This window comes from Camarhynchus parvulus, unplaced genomic scaffold (assembly GCF_901933205.1).
Source record: "Camarhynchus parvulus unplaced genomic scaffold, STF_HiC, whole genome shotgun sequence".
NCBI lineage: Eukaryota > Metazoa > Chordata > Aves > Passeriformes > Thraupidae > Camarhynchus > Camarhynchus parvulus.
Window position 1 is genome coordinate 1 of NW_022148358.1, and position 26734 is coordinate 26734.

At 56.0% G+C, this 26734-nt stretch overlaps 1 protein-coding gene across 1 annotated transcript in view; it reads right to left on the bottom strand.

Moving 5' to 3' along the window:
• Nucleotides 1-107: 107 nt before the first annotated feature.
• LOC115916635 (filamin-A-like) overlaps nt 108-26734 on the bottom strand; it is a gene marked incomplete at its 3' end in the record, with an annotated part of 40026 nt that continues 13399 nt past the window's right edge. The window contains 14 exon segments of the mRNA XM_030970348.1: nt 108-322; nt 915-1521; nt 2206-2462; nt 4650-4767; nt 7361-7530; nt 9124-9214; nt 11180-11340; nt 12829-12932; nt 14607-14770; nt 17889-18002; nt 20193-20386; nt 21813-21949; nt 23729-23852; nt 24852-24989. Of these exon segments, the coding sequence (XP_030826208.1) occupies nt 108-322; nt 915-1521; nt 2206-2462; nt 4650-4767; nt 7361-7530; nt 9124-9214; nt 11180-11340; nt 12829-12932; nt 14607-14770; nt 17889-18002; nt 20193-20386; nt 21813-21949; nt 23729-23852; nt 24852-24989 (2594 nt within the window).

Consider the following 26734-nt stretch of genomic DNA (forward strand, 5'->3'; position numbering starts at 1 on the left):
GAAAACCTTCATAATCCCTCAGAATATCCCAAAACTCTCAAAATCCCCCCAAGCCTCCAAAATCCTCCAAAATCCTCCAAAATCACCCCAAAATCCCTCAAAGTCACCCAAAATCCCCCCAGATCTCCCCGGAATGCGGGGCGCGCTCCCCTCCTCGTGAGGGTGTACTCCACGTGGTAGGTGCCATCACCCCGGTCCTCCACGAAGGTCTCGGTGACGTTTCCGGAGGGGTTGGACACCAAGGCCTTGACCAGGGGACCGCCGGCCTTGGACACGGCGCGGGCGTCCACCTCGAACTCCGTCACGGCCTCGCGGAACACGGCTGGGATGGGGAAATGGGGTTGGGGTCAATGGGGTCTTCTTCCAACACAACCCAACTCAACTCAACCCAACTCAACCCAACTCAACACAGCCCAACTAAACACAGCCCAACTCAAGTCAACCCAAATCATCCCAACCCAACCCAACCCAACCCAACTCAACCCAACCCAACTCAACTCAACCAACCCAACCCAACCCAACTCAACTCAACCTAACTCAATTCATCCCAGCCAACCCAACCCAACCCGTTCCATCATCTTCCAACACAACCCAACTCATCCCAACTCAGCTCAAGCCAACCCAACCAAACTGAACACAATTCAACTTATCTCAACCAAACTCAACCCATCCCAACCAACGCAACCCATTGCATCTTCTTTCAACTCAACCTGACCCAACCAACTCATCCCAACTCAACTCGTCCAAATCCAACTCAACCCAACCCATCCCAACCCAACTCAAGCCAACCCAACTCAACTCAACTCATCCCAACCCAACTCAAGCCAACCCAACTCAAGTCATCCCAGCCAACCCAACTCAACTCAACTCATCCAAACCAAACTCAACCCATCCCACCCCACCCCCAAACTCACCCTTCCCCTCCACGCCGGGCCCGTACACCTTGATGCCGCTCGTATCCACGGCGGCCGGTGCCGGCTCCACACGCACGGTGCTGGGGAAGTGCGGCACGGGCTGCCCGCCGTACTCCACGGTGACGGTGTGCACGCCGGCGCTGCGCGGCGTGTAGGCGATGGTGTAGATGCCGTCGCCGTTCTCCTCCACCCTCACGTCCGCCCGCGCCCCGGCCTCCGAGGCGATGCCGATGGTCAGCTCGGCCGTGCCCGCCCGGCTGCAGTCCACGCGGAACCGCCCCGGCTGCCCGGCCGTGGCCTTCTCCAACCCCGGCCCTTCGCAGGTGACCTTGGAAGGGTCGAACTTGGGCCGGATGGGCGCGCGGAACGGCGAGCCCGGGATGTGGGCGCCGGCAAAGAGGATGTTGATGTTGTAGTCGCCGGGCTCCGTGGGCAGGTAGGACACGGAGCAGGTGCCGTCGCCGTTGTCCTGGCACTCGATTTTGGCCTCGCAGGGCCCCTCCACGGTCAGCCCCAAACCGCCCGTGCCGGCGCCTTTGGTGTCGATGGTGAACGGGGCCGGAACCCCCGCCAGGCCCCCCTGGAGACCGGGGCCAAAGGCACGGACCTGGGGAGGTGGAAGGGTTGGGTTGGGTTGGTTGGGTTGAGTTGGGGTGGGTCAGGTTGGGATGGGTTGGATTGGATTGGTTGGGGTGAGTTGGGATGGGTTGAGTTGGGTTGGGATGGCTTAGGGTGGGGTGGGTTGAGTCGGGTTGTGTTGAGTTGGTTGGGTTGAGCTGGGTTGAGTTGCTTGGGATGAGTTGGGTTGGGTTGGTTGGGTTGGGTTGAGTTGAGTTGAATTGGGATGGGTTGAGACGGAATGGGTTGGGTTGGTTGGGTTCAGTTGGGTTGAGTTGGGATGGGTTGGATTGGTTGAGTTAGGTTGAGTTGAGTTGAATTGGGATGGGTTGAGATGGAATGGGTTGGGTTGGTTGGGTTGAGTTGGGATGGGTTGGATTGGTTGAGTTGGGTTGGGTTGGTTGGGTTGAGTTGAATTGGGATGGGTTGAGACGGAATGGGTTGGTTGGGTTGAGTTGGGCTGGATTGGTTGAGTTGAGTTGGGTTGGGCTGGTTGGGTTGGGTTGAGTTGAATTGGGATTCGTTGAGACGGAATGGGTTGGGTTGGTTGGGTTGAGTTGGGCTGGATTGGTTGAGTTGAATTGAGTTGGGTTGAGTTGAAGTGGATTGGTTGAGTTGGATCCCAGGACCCCCCCCACATAAACGCCCAACCCCCCCAAGCCCCTCCCCTCACCTTGGAGGGGTCAGTGGCCGGCACCACCTCGACGGGGAAGGGGCTGCCGGGCACGGGCACGCCGTCGTAGGTGACCTCCACGCTGTGGGGGCCCTCGTCGTTGCGCACGGCCGGCGCTGCGCTCGGGGGCCGCGCCGCGGCTACCCGCTGCACGCAGCGGCCTTCCGCCGGGCCCAGGATGCGGGCACCCACCTTGCCCTGGCCCCCCGCGCCCTTGGCCTTGACCGTGAACTCCTGCGCCTTGCCCACCTCCAGCTCTGCGCACGGAAATTGGGGAGGGGGCAATGGGTCAGGGACGGGGAACCCCCAAATCCCCCTGAACCTGCGGGAGTAATGGAACTGGGGAGGGGGCAAAGGGTTAGGGAGCCCAGATCTGCCCGAAATGGGGGTGAATCCCAAATTGGGGAGGGGGCCATGAACTGGGGACAGGGAACCCCAAATCTGCCCGAAATGGGGGTGAATCCCAAAGTGGGGAGGGGGCCATGAACTGGGGACAGGGAACCCCAAAACCAGTCTGAAACTGGGGGTGAATCCCAAATTGGGGAGGGGGACAAAGGGTTAGGGACCCCAGATCTACCTGAAATGGGGGTGAATCCTAAATTGGGGAGGGGGACATGAACTGGGGACAGGGAACCCCAAATCTGCCTGAAAGGGGGGGTGAATCCCAAATTGGGGAGGGGGACAAAGGGTTAGGGACCCCAGATCTGCCCGAAATGGGGGTGAATCCCAAAGTGGGGAGGGGGACATGAACTGGGGACAGGGAACCCCAAAACCAGTCTGAAACTGGGGGTGAATCCCAAATTGGGGGGGGACAAGGGTTAGGGACCCCAGATCTACCTGAAATGGGGTGAATCCCTAAATTGGGGAGGGGACATGAACTGGGGACAGGGAACCCCAAATCTGCCTGAAAGGGGGGGTGAATCCCAAATTGGGGAGGGGGACAAAGGGTTAGGGAGCCCAGATCTGCCCGAAATGGGGGTGAATCCTAAATTGGGGAGGGGGACATGAACTGGGGACAGGGAACCCCAAATCTGCCTGAAACGGGGGGTGAATCCCAAACTGGGGAGGGGGGCAAAGGGTTAGGGACCCCCAGATATGGCTGAAATTGGGTAAATCCCAAATTGGGGAGGGGGACATGAAACTGGGGAGGGGGCAAAGGGTTAGGGACAGGGAACCCCAAATCTGCCTGAAACGGGGGGTGAATAACAGATTTGGGGAGGGCGTCCTAAAATTGGGGTGCAAATCCCAAAATTGAGGTGGAATTAGGGGGGGATCCCAAAATTGAGGACAGGAAACCCCCAACCCTCCCCCTCCCAAACCCCCCAGAATCCCCCAAACCCAAACCCCCTCCAGCCCCCTCCCCAAATTCAGGGACCCCTCCCCAAATCTGGAGTCCCCCCCGGGACCCCAACCCCTCTAAGACTGGGGTGCAAAGGCGGTGCCTAAACCCCCTTAAAATGCCCCAAAAACCCCTCAGTACCCCCCAAAAACCCCTTCCCAAATTAAGGGACCCCTCCCCAAATTCAGGGACCCCCGCCCCAAATTCTCTTCCCCCCCCAGCCTCACTGGTTCCCTTGGGAGGAGACAAGAACTGTCCCCAAACCCCCTCAAACCTCCCCAAACCCCCTCAAACCCCCTCAGAGCCCCTCAAATCCCCTCCCCAAACAGCCCACTCCCCAAATTCAGGGACCCCTCCCCAAATTCAGGGACCCCTCCCCAAATTCAGAGACCCCTCCCCAAATCTGGATTCCCCCCAGGACCCCAACCCCTCTAAGACTGGGGTGCAAAGGAGGTGCCTAAACCCCCTTAAAATGCCCCAAAAACCCCTCAATACCCCCCAAAAACCCCTTCCCAAATTAAGGGACCCCCGCCCCAAATTCAGAGACCCTTCCCCAAATTCAGAGACTCCTCCCCCAAATCTGGATTCCCCCGGGACCCCAACCCCTCTAAGACTGGGGTGCAAGCAGGGTGCCTAAACCCCCTTAAAATGCCCCAAAACCCTCTCAGTACCCCCCAAAAACCCCTTCCCAAATTCAGGGACCCCTCCCCAAATTAAGGGACCCCCGCCCCAAATTCTCTTCCCCCCCCAGCCTCACTGGTTCCCTTGGGAGGGGACAAGAACTGTCCCCAAACCCCCTCAAACCTCCCCAAACCCCCTCAAACCTCCCCAAACCCCCTCAAACCCCCTCAGAGCCCCTCAAATCCCCTCCCCCAGCCCACTCCCCAAATTCAGAGACCCCTCCCCAAATTCAGAGACCCCTCCCCAAATCTGGATTCCCCCCCAGGACCCCAACCCCTCTAAGACTGGGGTGCAAAGGCGGTGCCTAAACCCCTCTTAAAATGCCCCAAAAACTCCTCAGTACCCCCCAAAAACCCCTTCCCAAATTCAGGGACCCCTCCCCAAATTCAAAGACCCCTCCCCAAACCCCCCCGGCCCCCCTTACTGTCGTCCAGGCCGGAGATTTTGATCTTGCCCAGGTCCACCCCGGGGCTGACCCCGACGCCGAAGGGGCTCTTGGGGATGGGGTCCCCCCCGTAGGTCACCGACACCCCCAGATTGCCCTGGGGGACACCATGGGCTCAGGGGGGGCCGGGGGGCTTCGGGGACCCCCCCCCGAGCCCATCCAGGGGGGGTTTGGGGGAATTTTTTAGGGGTTTTTTGGGATTTTTAAGGGGTTTTTGGTTTTTAGGGTTTTTGGGATTTTTAGGGGTTTTTGGGATTTTTTAGGTTTTTTTGGATTTTTTAGGGGTTTTTGGGATTTTTAGGGTTTTTGGGATTTTTTAGGTTTTTGGATTTTTAGGGTTTTTGGGATTTTTTGGTTTTTTGGATTTTTAGGGGTTTTGGGATTTTTGTTTTTTGGGATTTTTTAGTTTTGTTTTGGGATTTTTTAGGGCCAGGGGTTTTTGGATTTTTGGGGTTTTTTTGGGATTTTTTTAGGGGTTTTTGGGATTTTTTAACGGGTTTTTTGGAATTTTTTAGGGTTTTTTTGGGATTTTTTAGGGGTTTTGGGGATTTTTAGGGGTTTTTGGGGATTTTTTAGGGGTTTTTGGGATTTTTAGGGTTTTTGGGATTTTTAGGGGTTTTTGGTTTTTTTAGGGGTTTTTTGGATTTTTTAGGGGTTTTTGGATTTTTTTAGGGGTTTTATGGGATTTTTGAGGGGGTTTTTTGGATTTTTTTAGGGGTTTTTTTGGGATTTTTTAGGGTTTTTTGGGATTTTTTAGGGTTTTTTGGATTTTTTTAGGGGTTCTTTTGGATTTTTTAGGGGTTTTTTTGGGATTTTTTAGGGGTTTTTTGGGATTTTTAGGGTTTTTTGGGATTTTTGGGGTTTTTTGGGATTTTTTAGGGGTTTTTTTGGGATTTTTTAGGGGTTTTTTGGGATTTTTTAGGGGTTTTTGGGATTTTTAACGGGTTTTTGGAATTTTTTAGGTTTTTGGGATTTTTAGGGGTTTGGGATTTTTGGGTTTTGGATTTTTAGGTTTTGGGATTTTTGGTTTGGGATTTTTGGGGTTTGGATTTTTGGGGTTTTGGGATTTTTGGGGGGATTTTGGGTTTTGTTTTTAGGGGTTTATGGGATTTTGGGGGTTTGGATTTTGGGGGTTTGGGATTGGGTTTTGGATTTTTAGGGTTTTGGATTTTGGGGGTTTTTGGAGGGGTTTTGGGATTTTTAGGGGTTTTGGGATTTTTAGGGGTTTTTGGGATTTTTAGGGGTTTTGGATTTTTAGGGGTTTTGGATTTTTTTAGGGGTTTTTGGGATTTTTTAGGTTTTTTGGTGTTTTTGGGGTTTTTGGAATTTTTTAGGGTTTTTTTGGGAGTTTTAGGGGTTTTTTGGGGATTTTTTAGGGGTTTTTTGGGATTTTTTAAGGTTTTTTTGGGATTTTTTTAGGGGTTTTTTTGGATTTTTTTAGGGGTTTTTTTGGATTTTTTTAGGGGTTTTATGGGATTTTTGAGGGGGTTTTTAGGGGGTGTTTTGGGGGGGGTTTTGGGGTCACAGAGCCAATTTTTGGGGTCATTGAAGGTTTTGGGGTGTTCTACCCGCTGCACAGGTGTGTAGGTGACAGTGGGGGTGTTTCTGGGGTTTCAGGGGGTGTTTTTGGGGTGTTTTTGGGGTATTTTAAGGTATTTTTGGGTTCCTCACCTGCTGCACAGGTGTGTAGGTGGCGGTGTGGGTGTTTTTGGGGTTTCAGGGGGTGTTTTTGGGGTGATTTTGGGTATTTTGGGGTGATTTTGGGCGCCTCACCTGCTGCACAGGTGTGTAGGTGACCGTGGGGGTGGTTTTGGGGTTTCAGGGGGTGTTTTTGGGGTATTTTGGGGTATTTTAGGGTGATTTTGGGTTCCTCACCTGCTGCACAGGTGTGTAGGTGACAGTGGGGGTGGTTTTGGGGTTTCAGGGGGTGTTTTTGGGGTATTTTGGGGTATTTTAGGGTGTTTTTGGGCGCCTCACCTGCTGCACAGGTGTGTAGGTGACCAGTGTGGGTGTTTTTGGGGTTTCAGGGGGTGTTTTTGGGGTATTTTGGGGTATTTTAAGGTATTTTTGGGTTCCTCACCTGCTGCCCAGGTGTGTAGGTGACCGTGTGGGTGTTTTTGGGGTTTCAGGGGGTGTTTTTGGGGTATTTTGGGGTATTTTAGGGTGATTTTGGGTTCCTCACCTGCTGCACAGGTGTGTAGGTGACAGTGTGGGTGTTTTTGGGGTTTTTAGGTGGGGTGTTCACTGCTGCACAGAGTGTTGGGGTGGGTTTGGGGTATTTTGGGGTATTTTAGGGTGTTTTGGGGTGCTTTACCTGCTGCACAGGTGTGTAGGTGACAGTGGGGGTGTTTTGGGGGTTTCAGGGGGTGTTTTTGGGGTATTTTAGGGTGATTTTGGGTGTCTCACCTGCTGCACAGGTGTGCAGGTGACTGTGGGGGTGGTTTTGGGGTATTTTGGGGTATTTTAGGGTGATTTTGGGGTTTTCACCTGCTGCACAGGTGTGTAGGTGACAGTGGGGGTGTTTTGGGGGTTTCAGGGGGTGTTTTTGGGGTGTTTTTGGGGTATTTTAGGGTGATTTTGGGCGCCTCACCTGCTGCACAGGTGTGTAGGTGACCGTGTGGGTGTTTTTGGGGTTTCAGGGGGTGTTTTTGGGGTGTTTTGGGGTATTTTAGGGTGATTTTGGGCCTCACCTGCTGCACAGGTGTGTAGGTGACCGTGTGCGTGCCATCGTGGTTGTCGGTCACCTGCAGGTCCCTCACGGCCTCGCCCTTGCCCGGCCCCGTCACCTGCACGTCCAGGGCGGCCCTGCCCGAGCCCTTGGTGCTCACCGTGAAATGGGTGGGCTTGCCCAGCTCCACACCTGGGCGACCCCGAAATCCCGGTCAGACACCCCAAAATCACAGCCAGACACCCCAAAAATCCAAAATCCCGGTCAGACAACCCGAAATCACAGTCAGACACCCCAAAATCACAGTCAGACACCCCAAAAATCCAAAATCACGGTCAGACACCCCAAATCACAGTCAGACACCCCAAAAATCCAAAATCACGGTCAGACAACCCCAAAATCACGGTCAGACACCCCAAAAATCCAAAATCACAGTCAGACACCCCAAAAATCCAAAATCCCGGTCAGACGCCCCAAAATCACGGTCAGACACCCCCAAAAATCCAAAATCACGGTCAGACACCCCAAAATCACAGTCAGACACCCAAAACAAAATTGGAGACACCCCAAAATCAAAATCGGTCAGAAACCCCAAAATCACAGTCAGACACCCCAAAAATCAAAGTCAGACACCCCAAAACACCAAAATCACGGTCAGACACCCCAAAAATCACAGTCAGACACCCCCAAAAATCCAAAATCACGGTCAGACACCCCAAAATCACAGTCAGACACCCCAAAAATCCAAAATCATGGTCAGACACCCCCAAAATCACAGTCAGACACCCCAAAACAACGTAGACCCCCAAAAACTCAGACACCCAAAAATCCAAAATCACAGTCAGACACCCCAAAATCACAGTCAGACCCCCAAAAATCCAAAATAGTCAGACACCCCAAAAAAAACAGACACCCAAAAAATCAACACCCCAAAAACAAAATCGGTCAGACACACCAAAATCACAGTCAGACACCCCAAAAATCCAAAATCCCGGTCAGACACCCCAAAAATCCAAAATCACAGTCAGACACCCCCAAAAATCCAAAATCCCGATCAGACACCCCAAAAATCCAAAATCACGGCCAGACACCCCAAAATCACAGTCAGACACCCCCAAAAATCACGGTCAGACAACCCCAAAAAATCCGAAATCCCAATCACACACCCCCAAAAACCCCCAAAATCCGGGTTAGACATCCCTAAAACCCCAAAATCCCGATCAGACACCCCAAAATCCTGGTCAGACACCCCCAAAAACCCAAAATCCCGATCAGACACACCAAAATCCTGGGCAGACACCCCAAAATCCTGGTGAGACACCCCCAAAAACCCAAAATACAGATCAGACACCCCAAAATCCTGCAGACACCCCCAAATCCTGGTCAGACACCCCCAAAAACCCAAAATACAGAAAGAACCCGCCAAAAACCCCAAATCCCGGTCAGACACCCCCACAAATCCCCAAATCCCAAAAGAAGCCCAGGACCCCAAATTCCCTCCCCAGCCCCCCAGGGACCCCCAAAACCTCCCCAGATTTCCCTCCCCAGGACCCCAAATTCCCTCCCCAGTCCCCCCAAATCCCCCCCAGGACCCCCAAATCCCCCCCGGTCCCCCCGAAGCCCCCAGACCCACCAGAGCGGCTCAGCTTGGTGGAATCTGGGAACCCCAAATTCCCTCCCCAGGACCCCCCCAATTGCCCCCAGTTCTCCCTCTGGGGTCCCCCCAGCCCCCAGCCCCCAGGACCCCCAGATCCCCCCCGGTCCCCCCGAAGCCCCCAGACCCACCGGAGCGGCTCAGGCCGGGCCCCTCGGCCTTGACCTTGCTGGCGTCGTGGGCGGGGTCAACCTTGACCCGGATGGGGCTGCTGGGCGTGGCCTGGGGGGGCAGCGGGGTCAGGGACCCCCAGAGACCCCCGAGACCCCCAAAGACCCCTGAGACCCCCGAGACCCCCTGAGACCCCTGAGACCCCCAGAGACCCCCCTGAGACCCCTGAGACACCCGAGACCCCCCTGAGACATCCCTGAGACCCCCTGAGACCCCCCGAGACCCCTGAGACCCCCAGAGACCCCTGAGACCCCCGAGACCCCCCTGAGATCTCAGAGACCCCCAGAGACCCCCAGAGACCCCCTGAGACCCCAGAGACCCCTGAGACCCCCAGAGACCCCCGAGACCCCCAGAGACCCTGAGACCCCCAGAGACCCCCAGAGACCCCCAGGACCCCTGAGACCCCTGAGACCACCCTGAGACCCCCTGAGACCTCAGAGACCCCCAGAGACCCCCAGAGACCCCGAGACCCCCAGAGACCCCTGAGACCCCCAGAGACCCCCGAGACCCCCAGAGACCCCTGAGACCCCCCTGAGACCCCCTGGGACCTCAGAGACCCCCAGAGACCCCGAGGACCCCCAGAGACCCCTGAGACCCCCAGGACCCCCTGAGACCTCAGGGACCCCCAGAGCCCCCTGAGACCCCCAGAGACCCTGAGACCCCAGAGACCCCCAGAGACCCCTGAGACCCCTGAGACCACCCTGAGACCCCTGAGACCCCCAGAGACCCCCCTGAGACCCCCCTGAGACACCCCTGAGACACCCCTGAGACCCCCGAGACCCCCGAGACCCTGGGACCCCCGGGACCCCCGAGACCCCCTGAGACACCCCTGAGACCCCCCGAGACCCCCAGAGACCCCCGAGACCCCCCTGAGAGCTCTGAGACCCCCCTGAGACCCCCCAGACCCCCCTGAGACCCCTGAGACCCCCAGACCAGTCAGAGACCCCCGAGACCACCCTGAGACCCCTCCGAGACCCCCTGAGACCCCCAGAGACCCCCTGAGACCTCAGAGACCCCTGAGACCCCCTGAGACCCCGAGACCCCCAAGACCCCCTGAGACCCCCTGAGACCCCCAGAGACCCCGAGACCCCCAAGACCCCCTGAGACCCCCAGAGACCCCCCAAGACCCCCTGAGACCCCCTGAGACCCCCAGAGACCCTGAGACCCCCGAGACCCCCTGAGACCCCTGAGACCCCTGAGACCCCCAGAGACCCCCGAGACCCCCTGAGACCCCCCTGAGACCCCCAGAGACCCCCGAGACCCCCTGAGACCCCTGAGACCCCCTGAGACCCCTGAGACCCCTGAGACCTCAGGACCCCGAGACCCCTGAGACCCCCCAGAGACCCCCAGAGACCCCCTGAGACCCCTGAGACCCCCCCTGAGACCCCCAGGACCCCGAGACCCCTGAGACCCCCTGAGACCCCTGAGACCCCCTGAGGCTCTGAGACCCCCTGAGACCCCCAGACCACTCAGAGACCCCGAGCCCCACAGAGCCCCCAGCCCCCCCCGGACCCCCAGCCCCACCTGTCCATGAACAGCACCATGATGGGGTGCAACCCCCTGAACCCCCAAACCCCTGAACCCCCAAACCCCTGAACACCCCAAACCCCCGAGGGCCCCCAGAGGCCCCCAAAGCCCCCAGCCCCCCGAGACCCCCAGACCCCCAGACCCCCGAGGCCCCCCTGAAACCCCCAGCCCCACCTGTCCATGAACAGCACCATGATGGTGTGGGGGGTCCAACAACCCCAAACCCCTCAAACTCCTCAAACCCCCAAACCCCTGAACACCCCAAACCCCCCCGAGCCCCCCGAAGCCCCCAGACCCCCCAGACCCCCGAGGCCCCCCGAAGCCCCCAGCCCCACCTGGCCGGCGAACAGCACCACGATGGTGTGTAGCCCACTGACCCTAAATCCCCTGAACACCCTGAATCCCCTGAACACCCCAAACCCCCGAGGCCCCCGACCCCCAAAGCCCCCGAGCCCCCAAAGCCCCAGCCCCCGAAGCCCCCAGCCCCACCTGGCCGGCGAACAGCACCATGATGGTGTGCAGCCCGGCGCCCTTGGGCGTGTACTTGACGGTGAAGGTGTCGTTGTCGTTGCGGATGATGTCGAAGTCCAGGTCGGCCTCGGCCGGGCCCACCACGCCCGGGGCGCATTTAATGCCGATGCTGACGTCACCTGGGGGCGGGGCGGGGTCAGGGACCCCCAAACCCCCAACCCCCAAATTCTGGAGAACCCCCTGGGACCCCCCAAAATCCCTGCAGGAATCCACCGGACCCCAAACCCTCCCCAATTTGCCCCAAATCCACCCCCCCTCCCCGGACTCCCCCAAATCTCCCCACAAATCCCCTCCCGACCCCCCCAAAATCCCTCCCCAGACCCCCCTAAACCCCCCCAAATCTCCCCCAGACCCCCAAATCCCTCCCAGACGCCCCCCAACCCCCCCAAGCCCCAAATCCCCCCAAGCCCACCCTGGACCCCCCCAATGCCCCCAAAGCCCCCAGCCCCCCCCAATCCCCCCCAAACCCACCCTGGATCCCCCAAATCTCCCCCAAATTCCCCCCAGACCCCCCCAAATCTCCCCCAAATCCCCCCAAACACACCCTGGACGCCCCCAATCCTCCCCAAAGCCCACCCTGGACCCCTGAATCTCCCCCAAATCCCCCCAGACCCCCAAATCTCCCCCAAATTCCCCCCAGACCCCCAGTCCCCCCAAATCCCCCAAACCCACCCTGGACCCCCCAAATCCCCCAAGCCCACCCTGGACCCCCCAAATCTCCCCAAATCCCCCCAGACCCCCCAGTCCCCCAAAATCCCCCCAAACCCACCCTGGACCCCCCCAATCCCCCAAGCCCACCCTGGACCCCCCCAAATCCCCCCAAGCCCACCCTGGACCCCCCAAATCTCCCCCCAATCCCCCAGATCCCCCCAAATCTCCCCCCAAATCCCCCCAAACCCACCCTGGACCCCCCAATCCTCCCCCAAAGCCCACCCTGGACCCCCCAAATCCCCCTCAAATCTCCCCCAGATGCCCCCCAAATCTCCCCAAATTCCCCCCAGACCCCCCAAATCCCCCCAAACCCACCCTGGACGCCCCCAATCCTCCCCAAAGCCCACCCTGGACCCCCAAATCCCCCAGTCCCCCCAAATCCCCCAAACCCACCCTGGACCCCCCAAATCCCCCCAAAGCCCACCCTGGCCCCCCAATCCCCCAAACCCACCCTGGACCCCCCAAATCCCCCCCACCCCAAGCCCACCCTGGACCCCCAATCCCCCCAAACCCACCCTGGACCCCCCCAAATCCCCTCAAATCTCCCCCCAGATGCCCCCAAATCCCCCCAAATTCCCCCAGACCCCCAGTCCCCCCAAATCCACCCTGGACCCCCCCAATCCCCCCAAGCCCACCCTGGACCCCCCAAATTCCCCCAGTCCCCCCAACATCCCCCAAACCCACCCTGGACCCCCCAGATGCCCCCAAGCCCACCCTGGACCCCCCAAATTCCCCCCAGCCCCCCCCCAAATCCCCCCAAGCCCACCCTGGGGCCCCCCAATCCTCCCAAGCCCACCCTGGACCCCTCCAATGCCCCCCCAAGCCCACCCTGGACCCCCCAAACCCCCCCCAAATTCCCCCCAGACCCCCCAGACCCCCCCAATCCCCCAGCGCACCCTGGCCGGCCTCGGCGCAGTCCACGGTGAAGAAGGTCGGCTCCAGGGCCCTGAGCCCGGCCTTGGCCACGCCCGGCCCGGACACCTTCACCTTGTGCGGGTGGCTGCGCCCACCCCCACCTGCGGGCACCGGGGGGTCAGGGGCGCCCCAAACCCCCGGGACCCCCCGAGCCAAACACGGCACCGCCTGCCCACCGGGAGCCCCAAAAACCGCGCAAAAATTGGGTTTGAAAAGCCAAAAATGGAGGTTTAGGATGCCCTGAGGAACCCAGGACACCCAAACTGGGGTAGGAGCCCCAAAAGTGGGACTGGGACCCCCAAACTGGGGCTGGGACCCCCAAACTGGAGCTGGGACCCCCAAACTGGGGCTGGGACCCCCAGAGCCAAACACGGGACACCCAAGAACTCAGGAGTCCAAAAACAGCTCCAAAATTGGGTTTGAAAAGCCAAAAATGGAGGTTTAGGATGCCCTGAGGAACCCAGGACACCCAAACTGGAGCTGGGACCCCCAAACTGGGGCTGGGACCCCCAAACTGGGGCTGGGACCCCCAAACTGGGGCTGGGACCCCCAACTGGGGCTGGGGACCCCAGACCCAAACATGGCACCGCCAGGAACTCAGGAGCCCCAAAAACGCGCAAAAATTGGGTTTCAAAACACAAAAATGGAGGTTTAGGATGCCCTGAGGAACCCGGAATAACCAAAAATGGAGTTGGGACCCCCCAAAAATGGGGCCAGACCCCCCAAAATCCCAATTTTTGGGTATTTACCCCCTAAAATCCCAATTTTTGGGCCATTTCTGCCCCCCCTAAAACCCCATTTTTTAGGTTTTTGGGGCCATTTCTCCCCAATAATACCCCAATTTTTGGCACATTTACCCCCCCCTAAAACCCCAATTTTTAGGGTTTTTGGGGCCGTTTCTCCCCCAATAAAATCCGATTTTTTAGGGTTTTTGGGCCATTTCTCCTCCATAAAACCCCATTTTTTGGGTTTTTGGGCCGTTTCTCCCCCAATAAAACCCCAAATTTTGGGGTTTTTGGGGCCATTTCTCCCCCAAAATCCCAATTTTTGGCACATTTACCCCCCCCAAAATCCCATTTTTTAGTTTTTTTGGGGCCATTTCTCCCCCCTAAAACCCCAATTTTTGGCACATTTATCCCCCCCTAAAACCCCAATTTTTGGGGTTTTTGGGGCCATTTCTTCCCCAATAAAACCCCATTTTTTAGGGTTTTTGGGGCATTTCTCCCCCAAAAAAACCCCAATTTTTGGGTTTTTTGGGGCCGTTTCTCCCCCAATAAAACCCCAAATTTTGGGTTTTTTTGGGGCCATTTCTCCCCCCAAAATCCCAATTTTTGGGGCACATTTACCCCCAAAACCCCATTTTTAGTTTTTTGGGGCCATTTCTCCCCTAAAACCCCAATTTTTGGCACATTTACCCCCCCCTAAAACCCCAATTTTTGGGGTTTTTGGGGCCATTTCTTCCCCAATAAAACCCCATTTTTTAGGGTTTTTGGGGCATTTCTCTCCCAATAAAACCCAAATTTTTGGGGTTTTTTGGGGCCATTTCTCTCCCATAAAATCCCAATTTTGGGGCCGTTTCTCCCCCAATAAAACCCCATTTTTTGGGTTTTTGGGGCCGTTTCTCCCCCATAAAACCCCAATTTTTGGGGTTTTTGGGGCCGTTTCTCCCCCAATAAAACCCCAATTTTTAGGGTTTTTTGGGGCATTTCTCCCCCATAAAACCCCAATTTTAGGTTTTTGGGGCCGTTTCCCCCCCAACCCCGGTTTCGGGTGCCTCACCCGGAAGGGGCTCTGGGGGATGTTGACGCCGCCCCAGGACAGCATGGCCGTGTGCTTCAGCGCCTTCCTGGGCGTGTACGCGCAGCTGAACGTGCCGTTCCCGTTGTCCTTCACCGCCACGTCCACCGGGTTCCCCTCAGCGTCCTGGGAACACAAAATAAACGGCTCAGCACCCCCAAATCCTCCCCAAAATCCCCCAAATCCGCCCCGGCCCGGCCGTGCCTAAATCACCCCAAAATCCGGCCCCAAAATCACCCAAAACGCCCTCAAAAATCGGCTCAGAGAGCCCGAAATCCCCATCAGATCCTTCAGATCTTCCCCAAAATCCCCCAAATCCGCCCCAGCCCGGCCGTGCCTAAATCACCCCAAAATCTTCCTAAAATCACCCAAAACGCCCTCAAAAATCAGCTCAGAGAGCCCAAAATCCCCCTCAGATCCTTCAAATCTTCCCCAAAACTCCTCTCAAATCCTCCCCAAAATCCCCCAAATCCACCCCAGGCCCGGCCGTGCCTAAATCACCCCAAAATCCGGCCCCAAAATCACCCAAAACACCCTCAAAAATCGGCTCAGAGAGCCCAAAATCCTCCCCAAATCCTCCTCAAAATCCCCCAAATCCGCCCCGGCCCGGCCGTGCCTAAATCACCCCAAAATCTTCCTAAAATCACCCAAAACGCCCTCAAAAATCGGCTCAGAGAGCCCAAAATCCCCCTCAGATCCTTCAAATCTTCCCCAAAACTCCCAAAATTCCTTTCAAATCCTCCCCAAATTCAGCCCCAGCCCGGCTGTGCCCAAATCTTCCCAAAATCTGAAGGGGATTGATCCCAAAAGTGCTCAAAGTGCCCCCAAAAATCAGCTCAGAGAGCCCAAAATCCCCCTCAGATCCTTCAAATCCTCCCCAAACCCCCCAAAATTCTTCTCAAATCCCCAAATCCGCCCCAGCCCGGCCGTGCCTAAATCACCCCAAAATCTTCCTAAAATCACCCAAAACGCCCTTTAAAAATCAGCTCAGAGAGCCCAAAATCCTCCTCAGATCCTTCAGATCTTCCCCAAAACTCCCAAAATTCTTCTCAAATCCTCCCCAAATCCGCCCCAGCCCGGCTGTGCCTAAATCACCCCAAAATCTGGTCCCAAACACCCTCAAAAATCAGCTCAGAGAGCCCAAAATCCTCCTCAGATCCTTCAAATCCTCCCCAAACCCCCCAAAATTCTTCTCAAATCCCCCAAATTCAGCCCAGCCTGGCTGTGCCTAAATCACCCCAAAATCTTCCTAAAATCACCCAAAACGCCCTCAAAAATCAGCTCAGAGAGCCCAAAATCCTCCTCAGATCCTTCAGATCTTCCCCAAAATTCCTCTCAAATCCTCCCCAAAATCCCCCAAATCCGCCCCAGCCCGGCTGTGCCTAAATCACCCCAAAATCTGGCCCCAAAACGCCCTCAAAAATCAGCTCAGAGAGCCCAAAATCCCCCTCAGATCCTTCAAATCTTCCCCAAACCCCCAAAATCCCTGTCAACCCCTCAAAATTCCCTAAATCTTCCCCAAAATCCACCTCAACCCCCCCAAAAATTCTGTAAATTCCCCCCAAAATTCCCAAATAAATAATTCCCAAACAATTCCCAAAATTCCCAAATAATCCCCAAATAATCCCAAATAATCCCGACCTGCATGTGCACTTTGAGGTTTCCCTTCCCTCCAAACCCCAAAAATTGCCCCTAAATCCCCCAAATTCCCCCTGAAATGCCCCCAAATCCCTCTGAAACCCCCCAAAAAATCCCCCAAAAATCCCCAAAAATTCCCCAAAATTCCCTAAAATTCCTAAAAATCCCAAAAAATCCCAAATAATCCCCAACTGCATCTGCACTTTGAGGTTTCCCTTCCCTCCAAACCCCAAAAAATTCCCCTAAATCCCCCCTAAAATGCTTGGAATGCCCCCAAATCCCTCTGAAACCCCCCAAAAAATCCCCAAAAAATTCCCTAAAATCCCCAAAATTCCTAAAAATCCCAAAAAATCCCAAATAATCCCCACCTGCATCTGCACTTTGAGGTTTCCCTTCCCTCCAACCCCCACAAAATTTCCCCTAAATCCCCTCAAATTCCCCTGAAATGCCTGAAATGCCCCCAAATCCCTCTGAAACCCCCCTAAAAATCCCCCAAAAATTCCCCAAAATTCCCCAAAATTCCCCCAAATTCCCAAACAATTCCCAAAAATCCCAAATAATCCCCAAATCCCCACCTGCATCTGCACTTTGAGGATTCCCTTCCCTCCAAACCCCCAAAATTGCCCCTAAATCCCCCAAATTCCCCTGAAATGCCCCCAAATCCCTCTGAAACCCCCCAAAAAATCCCCCAAAAATTCCCTAAAATTCCCAAATAATTCCCAAAATTCCCCCAAATTCCCAAACAATTCCCAAAAATCCCAAATAATCCCCAATAATCCCCAACTGCATCTGCACTTTGGGGCTGCCCTTCCCTCACAAACCCCCAAAATTGCCCCTAAATCCCCCCTAAAATGCTTGGAATGCCCCCAAATCCCTCTGAAACCCCCCAAAAATCCCCAAAAAATTCCCTAAAATTCCCCCAAATTCCTAAAAATCCCAAAAAATCCGAAATAATCCCCCAAAATTGCCCCTAAATCCCCCAAATTCCCCCTGAAATGTCCCCAAATCCCTCTGAAACCCCCCAAAAAATCCCCAAAAAATTCCCTAAAATCCCCAAAATTCCTAAAAATCCCAAATAATCCCCAAAATTCCCCACCTGCATCTGCACTTTGAGGTTTCCCTTCCCTCCAAACCCCTCACAAAAATTCCCCTAAATCCCCTCAAATTCCCCCAAATCCCTCTGAAACCCCCCTAAAAATCCCCCAAAAATTCCCTAAAATTCCCAAAATCCCCAAAATTCCCCAAAAATCCCCACCTGCATCTGCACTTTGAGGTTTCCCTTCCCTCCAAACCCCCAAAATTTCCCCTAAATCCCCCCTAAAATGCCTGAAATGCCCCCAAATCTCTCTGAAACCCCCCAAAAAATCCCCAAAAAATTCCCTAAAATCCCCAAAATTCCTAAAAATCCCAAATAATCCCCACCTGCATCTGCACTTTGAGGATTCCCTTCCCTCCAAACCCCAAAATTGCCCTAAATCCCCCAAATTCCCCCTGAAATGCCCCCAAATCCCTCTGAAACCCCCCAAAAAATCCCCAAAAAATCCCCAAAAAATTCCCTAAAATTCCTAAAAATCCCCAAAAATCCCCAAAATCCCCCAAACCCCACCTGCATGTGCACTTTGAGGTTCCCCTTGCCGCCGTGCCGCGCGTCCACGCTGAACTCGGCCGCTTTGTTCAGCAGCACCCCCGAGGGCTCCAGCCCCGGGCCCTGCGCCTTCACCTGCCGGGTTCGGGGGAAATTCGGGAAATTCGGGAAATTGCAGGGGGATTCGGGGGAATTGCAGGGGGATTTGGGGCATTTTGGGGGAAATCTGGGGAAATTCGGGGAAAATTTGGGGAAATTCAGGGGGGATTTTGGGAAATTGGAGGGGGATTTGGGGAAATCCAGGGGAAATTTGGGGAAATTCGGGGGAAATTTGGGGGAAATTTGGGGAAATTTAGGGGAAATTGGAGGGGGATTTGGGGAAATTCAGGGAAATTCGGGGAAATTGTGGGAGGGAATTGAGGGGAGGGGGGGCATTTGGGGGAAATTGGGGGAAATGGGGAAATTTGGGGGAAATTGGGGGGGATTTGGGGAAATTCAGGGGAAATTCAGAGGAAATTTGTGGGAAATTTGGGGAAATTCAGGGGAGATTTGGAGGAGATTTGGGGAAATTGGAGGGGGATTTGGGGAAATTTGGGGAAATTCGGGGGAAATTTGGGGGAAATTTGGGGAAATTTAGGGGAAATTGGAGGGGGATTTGGGGAAATTCAGGGAAATTCGGGGAAATTGCAGGGGGATTCGGGGGAATTGGAGGGGGATTTGGGGCATTTTGGGGGAAATTCGGGGAAATTCGGGGGAAATTTGGGGAAATTGGAGGGGGATTTGGGGAAATTCAGGGGAAATTCAGAGGAAATTTGTGGGAAATTTGGGGAAATTCAGGGGAGATTTGGAGGAGATTTGGGGAAATTGGAGGGGGATTTGGGGAAATTTGGGGAAATTTGGGAAATTTGGGGGAAATTTGGGGAAATTTAGGGGAAATTGGGGGGGATTTGGGGAAATTCAGGGAAATTCGGGGAAATTGCAGGGGGATTCGGGGGAATTGGAGGGGGATTTGGGGGATTTTGGGGGGAAATTTGGGGAAATTGGGGAAATTTGGGGAAATTCGGGGGAAATTTGGGGAAATTGGAGGGGAAATTTGGGGAAATTCAGAGGAAATTTGTGGGAAATTTGGGGAAATTCAGGGGAGATTTGGAGGAGATTTGGGGAAATTGGAAGGGGATTTGGGGAAATTCAGGGAAATTCGGGGAAATTGCAGGGGGATTCGGGGGAATTCGGGGGAATTGGAGGGGGATTTGGGGGAAATTCAGGGGAAATTGGAGGGGGGATTTGGGGAAATTGGAGGGGAATTTTGGGGGAAATTTGGGGAAATTTGGGGGAATTCGGGGGAAATTCAGGGGGGATTTGGGGGAGATTTGGGGAAATTCAGGGGAAATTTGGGGAAATTGGAGGGGGATTTGGGGAAATTTGGGGAAATTCGGGGAAAATTTGGGGGAAAATTGGGGAAATTTAGGGGAAATTGGAGGGGGATTTGGGGAAATTCAGGGAAATTCGGGGAAATTGGAGGGGGATTTGGAAGAATTCAGGGGGATTTGGGGAATTTTGGGGGAAATTTGGGGAAATTCATGGGAGATTTGGGGAAATTCAGGGGAATTTGGGGGAAATTCAGAGAAATTTGGGAGAAACTTCGGGCAAGATTTTGGGAGGATTTGAGGCAGGAATTTGGGTGGGGATTTTGAGGATTTTGTTGGGGATTTCAGGCAGGATTTTGGGGGATTTTGGGGGATTTTGGGGTCATCCCCACCTTCTCAGGGAAGCTGTCATTGCTCTAGGATGTCAGCCATGAAGGGGGGATTTGGGGCAGGATTTGGGGCATTTCAAGGGGGATTTGGGGCAGGATTTGGGGGCAGGATTTGGGGCATTTCAAGGGGGATTTGGGGCAGGATTTTGGGGAATTTGGTGTGGATTTGGGGCAGGATTTGGGGTATTTCAAGGGGGATTTGGGGCAGGATTTGGGGCAGGGTTTGGGGCATTTCAAGGGGGATTTGGGGCAGGATTTGGGGCAGGATTTTCGGGCAGGAATTTGGGGATTTTGGTGTGGATTTGGGGCAGGGTTTTGGGGCATTTCAAGGGGGATTTGGGGCAGGATTTGGGGCAGGGTTTTGTGGCATTTCAAGGGGGATTTGGGGCAGGATTTTGGGGCATTTCAAGGGGGATTTGGGGCAGGGTTTTGGGGCATTTCAAGGGGGATTTGGGGCAGGGTTTTGGGGCATTTCAAGGGGGATTTGGGGCAGGGTTTTGGGGCATTTCAAAGGGAATTTGGGGCAGGGTTTTGGGGTATTTCAGGCCGGGTTTTGGGGTCATGCCCACCTTCTCAGGGAAGCTGTCGCCGCTCTGGGGCCGGATGTCGGCCATGAAGGGGCTGCCCCGGATGTCGGCGCCGTCGCACAGCACGTGCACCGCGTACAGCCCCGGCTCCTGCGGCCAGTAGCGCACCCGGCCCGAGCCGTCGCCGCCGTCCTCGCACTCCAGGCGGGCCTGGGAGGGACCCTCCACCGAGAAACCTGCGGAGAAACCCAAAATCGGGAACCAAAATCAGTGATGGGAACCCCAAATCCACCGAGAAACCTGCGGAGAAACCCAAAATTGGGAACCAAAATCAGTGATGGAAACCCCAAATCCACCGAGAAACCGCAGAGAAACCAGAGAACCTAAAATCAGTGATGGGAAACCCCAAATCCACCGAGAAACCTGCGGAGAAACCAGAGAACCAAAATCAGTGACGGAGAAACCCAAAATTGGGACCCAAAATCCAAAATCAGTGATGGGAACCCCAAATCCACCGAGAAACCTGCGGAGAAACCCAAAATTGGGAACCCCAAAATCCATCATGGAACCTGTCCTTGTACCCAGGTGGGTCTGGGATGGACCTTCCACCGAGAAACCTGGGGAGGAGGAAACCGGGATTGGGACCCAAAATCAGTGATGGGAACCCCAAATCCACTGAGAAACCTGGGGAGAAACAGGGATTGGGACCCAAAACCCAAAATCAGTGATGGAAACACAAACTGGGACCCCAAAATCCATCGTGGAACCCTGATTTATGGGGAAAAACACAGATTGGGAACCCAAAATCCAAAATGCGTGATGGAAAACCCCAAATCTACTGAGAAACCTGCGGAGAAACCGGGATTGGGACCCCAAAATCCAAAATCAGTGATGGGAACCCTGGTTTGGGGTGAGAAACCCAAAATTGGTGATGGGAACCACAATATCTCCCCCAAAATCCCAAATCCTCCCCCAAACCTCTGCGAAATCCCTCCAAATCGTCTCCAAAATCCCAAATCCTCCCCCAAACTTGCCTGAAATCCCCCAAACCTCCCCAAAATCCCAAATTTTCCTCCCAAACCTCCCTGAAATCCCCAAAATCCCCAACCCCCCCCCTCCCCCCCCCACCCCCCCCCCCAACAACACCCCCCCCCCCCCCCCCCCCCCCCCCCAAAATCCCAAATTTTCCCCCCAAACCTCCCTGAAATCCCTAAAAATCTTCCCAAAATCCCCAATTTCCCCCCAAACCTTCTCAAATCTCTCTGAAATTCCCAAAAATCTTCCCCAAAATGCCAAATTTTCCCCCCAAACCTCCCTGAAATCCCTAAAAATCTTCCCAAAATCCCCAATTTCCCCCCAAACCTTCTCAAATCTCCCTGAAATTCCCAAAAATCTCCCCCCAAAATGCCAAAATTTCCCCCCAAACCTCCCTGAAATCCCCAAAAATCCCCCCCAAAATCCCAAATTTTCCTCCCAAACCTCCCTGAAATCCCCAAATCCCCCCCCCAAAATCCCCAATTTCCCCCCCAAACCTCCCTGAAATCCCCAAAAATCTCCCCAAAATCCCCAATTTCCCCCCAAACCCCCTGAAATCCCCTCAAATCCCCCCAAAATCCCAATTTCCCCCAAACCTCCCCGAAACGCCCCCATTCCCGCTCTCACCGAGCGTGCCCACGTCGTCCCCGATCGCCTCCACCATGAAATCCGCGGCTTTCCCGGCCACCCCCCCCTCCAGGCCGGGCCCCCAGGCCCTGACCCGGGGGGCGCCGCCCTCGGGGGCCACTGTCACCTCAAACGGGCTGGGGACACCGGGCAGGGGTCAGGGACACCAAAAACCGGCCCCAAAAACCCCAAAACCGGCCCCAAAACAGCCCCAAAAACGGCCCCAAAACAGCCCCAAAAGGCCCCAAAACAGCCCCAAAAGGCCCCAAAACAGCCCCAAAACCCAAAACGGCCCCAAAACAGCCCCAAAACAACTCCAAAACCCCCAAAATGGCCCCAAAACAGCCCCAAAAACGGCCCCAAAACAGCCCCAAAACAGCCCCAAAAACGGCCCCAAAACAACTCCAAAACCCCCAAAATGGCCCCAAAAACGGCCCCAAAACCACCCATGGTCATCAATGGTCACCAATGGTCACCCAGTCCCTCCCAGTGCCACCCTCAGGTGCCACTGTCACCTCAAACGGGCTGGGGACACCAGGCAGGTCAGGGACACCAAAAAACAGCCCCAAAAACCCCCAAAATGGCCCCAAAACAGCCCCAAAAACGGCCCCAAAACCCCCAAAATGGCCCCAAAACCCCAAACCCCCATAAACAGCCAAAACGGCCCCAAAAAGTCCCCAAACAGTCCCTCCCAGGTACACAGCACCAACGGTCACAATGGTCACCCACCCTCAGGTGCCACTGTCACCTCAAACGGGCTGGGGACACCGGGCAGGTCAGGGACACCAAAAAACGGCCCCAAAAACCCCAAAATGGCCCCAAAACCCCCAAGACCAGACCCAAAAATGGCCCTGAAAAAAAATGGCCCCAAAACCCCAAATGGGCTCCAATCGCCGTCCAGTCCAAACCAGTCCAAACCAGTCCAAAGCAGTGTCCTCAATCCCCTCCCAGTGCCCCCCAGTCCATCCCAGTCCCTCCCAGTCCCTCCCAATCCCCTCCCAGTCCATCCCACTCCCCCCCAGTCCCTCCCAGTCCATCCCAGTCCCTCCCACTTCCCCCCAGTCCATCCCAGTCCTTCCCACTCCCCCCCAATCCCTCCCAGTTCCCCCCAGTCCCTCCCAGTCCATCCCAGTCCATCCCAGTTCCATCCCAGTTCCATCCCAGTCTCCTCCCAGTCCCTCCCAGTCCATCCCAGTCCATCCCAATCCCCTCCCAGTCCATCCCAGTCCCTCCCAGTCCCCTCCCAGTCCCCTCCCAGTCCATCCCAGTCCATCCCAGTCCCTCCCAGTCCCTCCCAGTCCCCTCCCAGTCCATCCCAGTCCCTCCCAGTCCCTCCCAGTCCCTCCCCAGTCCCTCCCAGTCCCCCCCCCCCAGTCCATCCCAGTCCCTCCCAGTCCATCCCAGTTCCCCCAGTCCCTCCCAGTCCCTCCCAGTGCCCCCCAGTCCCTCCCAGTCCCTCCCAGTCCCTCCCAGTCCATCCCAGTCCCCCCCAGTCCCTCCCAGTCCATCCCAGTCCCCCCAGTCCCTCCCAGTCCATCCCAGTCCCTCCCAGTCCATCCCAGTCCATCCCAGTTCCCCCCAGTCCCTCCCAGTCCATCCCAGTTCCCCCAGTCCATCCCAGTCCATCCCAATCCCTCCCAGTCCATCCCAGTCCCTCCCAGTCCCTCCCAGTCCCCCCCAGTCCCCCCCAGTCCCTCCCCCAGTCCCTCCCAGTCCCCCCAGTCCCTCCCAGTCCCTCCCAGTCCCTCCCAGTCCCTCCCAGTCCATCCCAGTCCTCCCTTCTTTTCCCCAGTCCATCCCAGTCCCTCCCAGTCCATCCCAGTCCCTCCCAGTTCCCCCCAGTCCATCCCAGTCCATCCCAATCCCCTCCTAATCCCCTCCCAGTCCCTCCCAGTCCCTCCCAGTCCCCCCGGTACCTGCGGGGCACCTGCTGCCCGCCCCAGGTCACGGTCACCGTGTAATTCCCGGGCACGGTGGGGAAATACTCGAACCCGAACGTTCCATCGCCCAAATCCTTCTGCTTCACGGCCTCCAGGCCCTCTGGGGATGGAGAAAAAACCGGGATCAGCTCCCCAAAAAAACCCGGAATTGGGAAAAAATGGGAATTCCAAAAAAATCCCCAAAATCCAAAAAACCCCAAAAAACCCCACACAAAAAACCCCACCAAAACCCTGCTCCCCCCCCCCCCCCCCCCCCGGAGAAAACAAAGCCCCCAACAAAAAAAATCCCCAAAACCCCAAAATGCACCCCAAAAAATCCCCAGGAACGGGATCACCCCAAACCCCAAATCCTTCTGCTCCAGGGCCTCAAAATCCCCCCCAAAACCCCCAAATCTCCTCCCCAAATTCAGAGACCCTCCCCCAGACTCACTGATTCCTTTGGGTGGTGTCCCCAAACCCCCTCAAATCCCCCTCAAAACTCCCCCAAAGCCCCTCCAGCCCCCTCCCCAAACTCAGGGACCCCTCCCCAAATTCCAGCCCCCCCCCCCGGACTCACTGGGTCCCTCCTCAGGTCCCCAAACCCCCTCAAATCCCCCCAAACCCCTCAATCCCCCAAACCCCCTAATACCCCCAGCCCCCTCCCCAAATCCAGAGACCCCTCCCCAAATTCAAAGACCCCCTCCCCAAATTCAGAAACTCCCTCCCGGGCTCACTGGGTCCCTTGGGATGGGACAGGAACTGTCCCCAAAACCCCTCAAATCCCCCCAAAACTCCCCCCAAAAGCCCCTCCAGCCCCCTCCCCAAATCCAGGGACCCCTCCCCAAATTCCAGCCCCCCCCCCCCCGGACTCACTGATTCCTTCGGGTGGTGTCCCCAAACCCCCTCAAATCCCCCCCAAAACCCCTCAATACTCCCCCAAATCCCCCCCAAAACCCCCCAAACCCCCCCAAATCCCCCCAAAACCCCCAAATCCCCCCCAAACCCCTCAATACCCCCCCAAATCCCCCAAACCCCCCCCAAACCCCCTCCAGCCCCCTCCCCAAATCCAGAGACCCCTCCCCAAATCCAGAGCCCCCTCCCCAGATCCCCCCGGACTCACTGGGTCCCTTGACGGTGACCTTGAGCTCCCCGCTGCCGCCGCCCTTGGTGTGCACCTTGAACTCGGCGGCCTCGTTGACGCGGAGCCCCTTGGGCTGCAGCCCCCGGCCCTCGGCCCGCACGGCCCCGGGGCTGCACGCTGCCATGGGGGGGACAGGGGGTCAGCACCCCGAAACGGCCCCGAGACACCCGGGAAAGGCAAAAACACAGCCCGAAACGGCCCCGAGAAACCCGGGAAAGCCAAAAACACAGCCCGAAACAGCGCCGAGACACCCGGGGAAGGCAAAAACACAGCCCCGAGAAACCCGGGAAAGGCAAAAACAGCCCCGAGAAACCCGGGAAAGGCAAAAACACAGCCCGAAACAGCCCCGAGACACCGGGAAGCAAAACACCGATCAAAAATCCGGAAGCAAAAACACAGCCCAAACACACAAAAACACAGAAACGAAAAAGAAACGAAACGGCGGAAACCGGGACAGCCAAAAACACAGCCCGAAACAGCGCCGAGAAACCCGGGAAAGGCAAACACAGCCCCGAGACACCCCGGGAAAGGCAAACACAGCCCGGGGAAATGCCCTGAAACACCCCGGGGAAAAACGCCCCAAAAACAGCCCGGGGAAATGCCCCAAAAATCCCGGGAAAGGCAAACACAGCCCGGGGAAATGCCCTGAAACAGCCCGGGAAAGACCAAAAACACCCTGGGAAATGCCCCGAAAAATCCCGGGAAAATGCCCCAAAAAAACCCCAAAAAACCATGGAGAGAGCCTGAAAAATCCTGAGGAGATCCCCCCAAAGAAACCCCCAGGAAAGACCAAAACACACCCCGGGGAAATGCCCCAAAAATCATAGAGAGAGCCTGAAAAATCCCGGGGAAATGCCCCCAAAAAACATGGAGAGATCCCAAAAACACCCCCGGAACAGGGAGCCCAAAAGAAACCCCGAGGAAAGCCAGAAAATCCCCCGGGGAAATACAAAATACACCGGGGAAATAAAAAATAATACACCGGGGAAAGGCCAAAAAAACCCGGGGGAAATACAAAATACACCGGGGAAATACAAAATACACCGGGAAATAAAAAATAATACACCGGGGAAAGGCCAAAAAAACCCGGGGGAAATACAAAATACACCGGGGAAATACAAAAATACACCGGGGAAAGCCCAGGGACCCCCCCTCCCTTCCCCCCCCCCCCCCAGCCCCCCCCCCCCTCACCGTCAGTGGGGTCCCCACGAGAACCCGGGCGGAGCTTGAGGGACAGAGAGGGACAGACGGACAGACAGACAGGGGAACAGACGGACAGAGAGGGACAGAGAGGGACAGACGGACAGACAGACAGGGGACAGACAGACAGAGAGGGACAGGGAGGGACAGACGGACAGACAGAGGGACAGAGGGACAGACAGACAGACAGAGAGGGACAGGGAGGGACAGACAGGGACAGACAGAGGGACAGAGGGACAGACAGACAGAGAGGGACAGGGAGGGACAGACAGACAGAGAGGGGACAGACAGAGGGACAGGGAGGGACAGACAGGAGACAGACAGAGGGACAGGGAGGGACAGACGGACAGAGACAGAGAGGAGACAGAGGGACGGGGACAGACAGACAGAGAGGGGACAGAGGGACAGGGAGGGACAGGGAGGGACAGACAGACAGAGAGGGGACAGACAGAGGGACAGACAGAGGGACAGCAGGGAGGGACAGACGGACAGGGAGGGGACAGGGAGGGACAGACGGACAGAGAGGGGACAGACAGAGGGACAGGGAGGGACAGACAGACAGACACACAGAGAGGAGACAGAGGGACGGGGACAGACAGACGGAGAGGGGACGGAGGGACAGACAGAGGGACAGGGAGGGACAGACGGACAGGGAGGGGACA